General features: G+C 33.2%; 1 protein-coding gene across 3 annotated transcripts in view; it reads right to left on the bottom strand.

The window, feature by feature from the left end:
* Window positions 1-4975: 4975 nt before the first annotated feature.
* LOC131060161 (protein SPA1-RELATED 2) overlaps window positions 4976-8470 on the bottom strand; it is a 120311-nt gene continuing 116816 nt past the window's right edge. For 2 of the 3 annotated variants that reach the window (XM_057993289.2, XM_057993290.2), the window contains exon 8: window positions 4976-6105. In XM_057993289.2, coding sequence (XP_057849272.1) covers window positions 5914-6105 — 192 coding nt within the window. In that variant the 3' untranslated portion in view covers window positions 4976-5913. The remainder of the gene's footprint in view (window positions 6106-8470) is intronic. The other variant, XR_009110292.2, reaches the window with a different exon arrangement.

Genomic DNA, 8470 nt, shown 5'->3' with positions numbered 1-8470 from the left:
ATTTGGTATCAGAACAACAAATCGACGAGTTAGATCTCACACCAAATCACCATGAACAGGCTTTGATTGCGCCAAAGCACCAGTCTTTTAAGGCTTTCAGTTTCAATAAAAAATGAAGCTTCAGTTTTGAATTGAATATTCGAAGGATTTTGTACACGAGTATCAATAAACCTCTTTAATTCTGCAATTTGCCAACTTTTATTTTGAATTAAATGAAATAATTTCGATACTGTTCTTCGAGGGAGGCTTCACCAATTTTTGAACCAATACTTAACTCCAATGTGAAATCTGGGTGACTCCGCCAATTATCAGCTAGGATGGTTATTGAAACTGATCTTCCTAATAGGATTCGCATCCTCAAGAGATTGAACTGGATTGATCCAAACTCTATCACAAAAGAAGAGAATAAACTCAAAGGAATCTTTCACCGCTTTTTTATATCCTTTTGAAAAGCTCTTTGAATTCTCCTTTTCAACTCTCTCTCTTTCCATATTCTCTTCTTTTAAAAAAAAAATTAAAAATTTCTCTGGGAAAAATATAATGGCCCATTTATAATTTCATATTGATATAAAAATTGTCACTAAAAAATTAAGAATTAATTATCTTATTGATTAAAATATAATTTTTATTATTTAATTATATTTCTAGGTCAAGTAAAAAGAGACGTTACAACACCATATCTTGGAAGGTATAACTTGCCACATCATTGAAGGGTCCATTAGAACTCAAGGTTTTGATTTTGAATCCTTAATAAGTGTTTTGAATTTTTCATGACATAGAAGCCAAATGGTGCAATAAAAACATGGGGTGAGCACATGTGGTATCCTTTGGTCTTATGAGAGTTTATGGATATTTTCATGCATCATCAAATCAAAAAGAATCATCTTGAAATTGAGTTGAGTTCCGTGTCTAGCACTATCACTAAATTTTTAGAGTTTTGTGTTGTAGATTATGTACACTTGTTGGTTGAAGTGTTTCCTAAGTTGCAAAGGTTGCATACAATCATTTTGGATAATGGATTTGGTAGATTTTCTACTTGTTGGCTCGTTATTCCACTTGAAAAAAGCAGGATTTAAATGTTGTAGAATGATTTATTAATGTTGGCATAATGGTTTTTGGACATCCAAGTGCACATGATTTTTTTTGACAAAAGTTGTTGCATTGGACAATTACAAGATCTAAACTTTATGAACATTACAACACAATTCATTAGATTGACACATTGATACTTGGGCATCTAAGTTTGCAATTGCTTGTAGGCACGCAATTTCAAGGAAGGTAGATTGTGATTTCCCATTTTCCAAATTAGCATCATGGAGAAGACTTCTAGCATTTCTCCATTTTCTAAAAGCTTAAAGATTGTACAAGGGAAATCAATTTAATATTAATTTAAGTCAAACTTGATCACTTTTATTTTTGGGCAACTTAAATAATACTATTTTAATAAAATTTAAATAGTGTTTTTAGAACATAAATATAAAAAGTACTTAAATAGTTGGAGGGAAAATAAAATATTAATAATAATAAATAAATAGAACCCTCAAGAAAAACAGCTACAAAAGGAGTGTTTTTTATCATTTCATCATCATTCAAGTAGTGTTTTTTATCATTTCATCATCATTCAAGTAATTCTTTGCATCCAATTCTTAGATTTGAGTAGTTTGTTCAATGTAGGGCATCGAGGGATGAAAACTCTTGATTTGTTTGAAAAGATGAAAACCTTCTAAAATTTTACATTTGGGATAAGGATGAAAACCTTCTAGAATCTTACAATTGGGACCAAGGATGAAAACCTTAGATTCCAATCTTAGGCGATTTCACCCAAGAATCACAATTGTGTTGATTTGTGGCGAGTCTTGATATATTTCAATTTGCTAAAATGTCACTATAGTGTTGCTACATTATTTTTTGCAAACAAATATCATATTTCATTTCCCAAGAAGATTTGAGAAGTTAATATTGATCTTCAAAATTTTGGTGAATTTTTTAGCATCAAATAGATTCGGAAGTACAGAATTTTGTAACCCTTGTCCATTAAATGATATCAAATTATTTTGAGGTCTTCATAATAAGTGCAAATTTAGAAGGAATATTACATACAACAGATATAATACAAGTTGTAAAAGTTGTAAAATGTAAACATCTTGACCTCTAGTCATCCTTTTATAAAGTATGTCCAACTACAATGTAATCTTGTGAAATATCCTTAGTTTGAAAGGTAGGTTATCTATAGGAGAGGATAGCATAGCATGAGAAATAGGTTCAATACATGCATAAGCCATGTTCATAGTAGGCAAAGATATCACATTGTTCATACCATTCTCATGTCATGTGTTAGATGCATAAATGAATCGTAGAGTAAGCAAGCTGAATCATAGCTTTATAATATAAATTACTTATAAATTCTAAACTCGCTTATCAATAAGAATCATCACCTAAATATTCATAGTTAGCAACCAAAAAAGATTTAACATGTAAAGAAGCATATGTAGTATTATAATAATCATGATATAATTTCTAACTAAGAGCTACAATGAGAAGACAATTAAGTATTAATAGTATCTGTGTACATGGGAAGCTAATGAATTAGCATCAAGGTGTATACAACCATCATGTAAAGTGCCACCAACCATGTGAAAAGACTATGATGAACATCCGTAGGGCTAACATCATGAAAGGAAATCATCATGTGTAAAAGAAAGTCAGTGAAGGCATATTAATTTATGGACAGAGCTATCATAACGTATAAGAGAGGTATCATGAAAAGGTCTAACAATGTCGTGGATTGATGATGAAAATGCTATCCCCGTAATGCACATTACCCTAGGAGTATCTAATATAAGGTGAGTCGTCGCTAAGTATATGCTTATCATTATAACCAGCCACAAAACAAATAGGAGAAGTATAAACTCATGGATAGATGAAGTGAATATGCCTAAAAATAAAGAAAGTGTAGCCAGAAAAAGGAAGGGGTAAAGCAAGTACATGATGGAATAAAACCGCCATAGAAAACACCACCTCATATTAGAGTGAAAATGAAGGATCATGTGGCACAAAAGATAGGAACATGTCAACATAAAAAAAATGTATGCATGTATATCAACTATGCAAAATGCCCTATGAGAAGCCATGATGATAGATTATCCAAGGATTGGTTGGGGAATTAAATAGTAGCATTACTATGTTGGATGAAACCCTAATCAAAATATGTTAAGCATATGCAACGAAGGTAGATCCAAACCCTCTGAAATATGAAATAGAATGGTATAATCAAAATCAAACCTGAAAATGAAACCTCATAAGCCAAATCAAGGGTGGTTAGGGCACATGAATGCAATCAAGGGTGGTTAGGGCACATGAATGCAAAGTGAAGAAATGTATCTCAAATGCTGTAGGTAAAAGCAAGGTGATGAAGCATAAATGGGAATAAGAAGTCAACATTAATCAAACTTGAATATAGGATAAATCATAATTTAGAAGGTAAACCCCAATCCTAAACATGGGAGCAGTGTACAAATAGAAGGGTTCGCCAATAAATACAAAGGTAAAATAACTGTATTAAATAAATTATCTAGGCCAATTAAATGATTATAACCAGATAAGCAACTATTAACCTAGATTAAAGAGCTTGGCTAATAATTAAAATGAAGCATATATCATAATTGAGTGGATGCTTACTTTTAAGATCAATTATACATAAAAGTAGTTAATACCATGTTGAACAAATTCACTATTGTCCAAAATTTAACCATCATGTTTAATATAAATAGTAAGTCTTAGAAAACCTTATGGCCCAATCCATCCCATGAGTTCAATCCTAGTTGCTGCAATGTTGGTAGTTGCTGCAATGTTGATCTTTCATGTGGGATTGATCTATGTCTAACAAGAATGATTTGACAAATGTGCACTTGAAAAAGTTGCTCGCCTTCACCCTCTAATTCTTTTGTTCTTTTAAAAATCGAAGTGTGCTATAATTGTTCTTTGTATACTTAATTCTTGATTCCTAGTTGTTCCTTACTCTACTATCTAGCTGAAATTTGAATTTTAAATGTCACTTCATGCCCCTCAAGATTGGCTTGGATCAATCGTAACCCACAGGAAAATTACCTGCAGGAATCAGCTGGTGATCTTCAAGTAAGGGGCAAATGTAAAGAAATAAAGCTAACGGTGATGAAATAAGGATAAAATAGATAGCAAATACATGGGAATAACTGCACTGGAGATGGAACAAAGATGGATACAGATTGCGCCATGAACCAAACTTAGAACAAGAGAGTAACAACTGTTGCCATGTTCGTGCATTAGGACATCCAAATAAAGGTGGCAATGAAACTAGATGGGAAATGGCATGGGCATGGTAATTTCACAATTACATGTAAACCTAAAAGTCATTCGGAGCTTTACCAGTATATATAAAATTGCACACAAACCTGAAACCCATTTACAGCTAACTTGGGTTTAGATGCAAGATTTACTAGAGAAAAAAGTTGTAAAATTTCCCTATTCAATGTTTGTAGAACCCTCCAGATATGCTTTTTCTCGGACAAATTCCTAGTGATTGGCAGAATATAGCATTTCTGATGTTTTGAGTAACAATGATCTTTGCAAACAAATTATGATTATTTGTGTTTCTCTTAATCATCTTCTATTTTCCTACTATAATACCTATACCTAGTTTATTTCAAAATGCTGCTCTCCACAATTCCATCTAGAACTTAACAAAGAGATTGATGTGGATATTTTTCTCTTCTCGTCCTTTATGCCATAAGAAGAAATTTATTGTCACCAATGCCAGGGAGGCTAAATGCTCACTGTATAAGAACAAAAAGAGACGATGCTTATAGATAATCATAGTGTCTATAACGTTTGAAGTATTTTTTAACACACACAAATGTTTTTAGGAAGCAGCCATGCACTCTGCTAAGGTGTAAATTTCAACCTGCCAAAAAAAAAGAAATTGCTCAGAACAAGTAAATGAGGAAGCCCAGTCGATTAAAGAACTTTCCATACTTGAGTTTTGAGTGGTTGCAAAAACAAAAATAAATACTGTCCATAGACTTCTATCCAATACGCAGATGAAACACAAAAATACACATGGTTTTTCCATGCTTGATTTCTTCTTTTTAACCAGTCCTTGAGGCTTCATTACGTCTATTCCTCTCATATTTCCATCCTTGGGCTTTCAATCGAATGAATTTAATGCGCTTTGAACTAACTAAATTTCTGTAATTGTTTCATAGCATTTGACGCTGGACAATGGAAATAACAATAATCTGTACAATTATATGCAAGTGATGAATCAGTAACAATATAACCCATCAATGTTAATGATGGTATGGTAGTTTTGTATATCCTCTTTTGACAGCAACTTCACCCTTCAATCGACTTAACTGTCTGGGTTTTCTGGTTTCCAGTTAAAGTTTTTACTATTTGAACTGAAAGCATGTAAGGAGCATCAAGTAGTGTACAGGGATTCAAGCAATTTCTCTTGTTTGTCACTATTACACAAGTTGATTTCTTCTATTACAAAAATTATTCTGAAAGGTCTTTCTCAATTTTTACAGTCAGCCGCAATGTTAGCCCATATTGATAGTGTATGAAGAACTTTTCCTGATTCAGACTACTCTCCCGAAGATTTGCTCACAAACTTGCATGCAAACACCCCCACCACCACTAACCAACCCCCTCCCCACCATAAATTAGTTCCATCTAAGCCAGGGAACCTCTTCACTGGATCTCACATTAGTCAATGTGCCACGTTTAGCATACCTTAAAATTTCCAGATCTTGACAAGATACTTTCTTTTCCTGCCCATGAGTGCCCAAATGCTCAAGCACAACTTCCTGAGGAAATGCAAAGAAATAATTTTGGCACCGTCCTCATGTTTCAAACGGTAAGCATGATTTTTTGATCTTACACCATCTCCAACAACTTTATATTTCCAGTTGAATTTGCAGCAACTAGCATTTGTGATTTTCCTCTCCAACACACACTTGAAACAAATAGGCCACTATCATCTTCTGTCTCTTGGCCGGATATAGGGTCTACACATCCAAACTTATGTGATACCATCGGCATTGGCAAAGACTTGTAGTATGAGAAAATCTGCCATCAATAGAAACAAATTATCAGTTCCAATCCTGATAAATTAAAAACAAACTGAAACATAGATACACGAGGATAAATATTAGAATCAAAATTAATGTGTAACATGTACGGGAAGAAAATGATATATTGATGGTACCCAGAAACTACAACAAACTCGTATGCTTCAATAAGGTTTTAATGGTTAGAGTACAGAAGAGTATAGTTACATTCAAATGCATTTCACTAAATTTCTGAAATATAAAACAAAAAGATTACTATAAAACATCAACTAAGATTTGCGTGGACCTTAAAAAGGTTAGATAATGTAAATACCACACATTTACACACTACAGCTCATAGACAACAGAATTGCACATGGCAAGAGAAAAAATAACAATCGAACCTCAAGGCAGAATAAGAACTTTACCCTAAATCACAGCATGCATCCCATAATCATTGTATTATAAAAGTCTGCATAGTGGAAAGGCTAATGGAATCACAAAGCAGTCGTAGACTGTTTTCTAAGGGAACTAGAACCACAAGAATGATATAGCAAAAGGATGCAACTAGAGCAAATCTCCACAAGTAGGAACCATAATGCTCCTGCCATAAATACTACCTTGCCGTCTGCTTCAATATTTTTCACCCATTATTTTCATCTGGATAGAGTGAGATAACAATTGCAGTATGGTGACATTGGATTCCAAATAGAAAAATCACACTTAATTTTAAAGATCTCACCATTAGACTCAAGAATTAACATGTTTCAGTTTTGGCTATTACTAAAGTTTCTCAATGCTGCCACATCCTGGGGTTATGTATTAACATGGAAACATTCTGAAACTTACAAAATAATTATGATTCTGATCTATTTTGTGTACATGTAGAGAGTGTGTGTGTGTTTTACACATGTACCCTTGTCCATGTTTAGTACCCTTTTTCAACAGTCATGATACCGGCCTCTTCTATGACATTTGAACCATTAGCAAAGTGTGATTAATGAATATTTTAATAATTTGTAAATAATTGTGTACGTGTGTGTAGAGGTTCATATGTGTGTGTGTGTGTGTGTATATATATATTAATAATTTGTAAATAATTGTGTACGTGTGTGTAGAGGTCCATATGTGTGTGTGTGTGTGTGTGTATATATATAAGGGTGTGCAAGTGTGTGTGCATGCATGTGTACAGGTGAGGAATGATCCAAGTAGGCCAATCACTGAAGCTAGTACAAATAAAGCTAAGTTGCAGAAGCACAAATGTCTACAAAGTACATAAAGAAGTGCATGAACAGTGGCAGGAATATAAACAGAAAAGCAGGAGAGAAAAAGCATCTTTTGTTGGCTATCTAATAGTGGTGCACATAAAGAATATAAAAATCTTGAGCCACAAGAAATTTGACCCAGGAAAAAATTTAATTTGAGGTTGATATGTAAAAACAAGTTAATTAGAATTAACTTGTTTTTACATATCACAAGATTCATACCATTCTTATGTGCCCATTTCAAAAAGTCAAAGAAAAAAAACGTGAGAAAACAAAGAGAGTTCATGAAATAACACATTTATGTTAATGAGATCTCCTTTCAATTTGAGAGATCACCAATTTCAAAGATGATGAGGCCCATTAAGGAAGCCCCGAAAGTTTATGTAATAATTAGGACCACACTATTGGCAATAGAGAAGGGAAATGTAGGCAAGGACTTACAACCTATTACAAGATTCATGGAAAGAAAAATGGATTTCCATCATTTATGATGGATTGAAATATAGCAAAATCATACCATTGATAGATATTATTGCAATGTCTCGCATAGGAGCTTTTGGGCTGTTACTTTTTAAGAGTCAAAAACATAGAGTTCATTGGCAACATCCTTGTCAAGGCGATTGATTCCATGGTTTTGCAGGATATTGTCCATGTCATCACAGAAAATGCTAAAAATTTGAAGTGGGACAGTTGGTCATAGTGGATACAACCACATTTTTTGGATGCCTTGTGTAGATATTCACTCAAGTTGATGCTCGTCAAGTTAGGCAAGAGTGAGTGGATTAAGCAAATATATAAAGGAGACCAAAAAGATCATTAATAACATGATATATCTAGAGGCTAGTGTGAATAGAGCTAAAGTATGTCCTCTAAATTTATTTTAAATTTTAAAACTTTTTCAATTTTTTTTTTTAATTTAATAACTAATCCTTATTTTGAAACTTCCAAGTATAAATTTTGTTTTTCAATTGTACAGGTTATTGAGACAAGATTTGCTTCACACAATCATATTGAGGTGACTCATGCAAGTCAATTCAGCCTTGAGTAGCGTGGTAATGAATTATGTTTGGGTTGTTTGGACTCTAGAAGCAATCTACCAAATTAAAAGCCAAGAAGCTG

The sequence above is a fragment of the Cryptomeria japonica genome, chromosome 7, assembly GCF_030272615.1.
Source record: "Cryptomeria japonica chromosome 7, Sugi_1.0, whole genome shotgun sequence".
NCBI lineage: Eukaryota > Viridiplantae > Streptophyta > Pinopsida > Cupressales > Cupressaceae > Cryptomeria > Cryptomeria japonica.
Note: the sequence above shows the minus strand (reverse complement) of the source record. Positions and strands in the feature narration are given on the sequence as shown.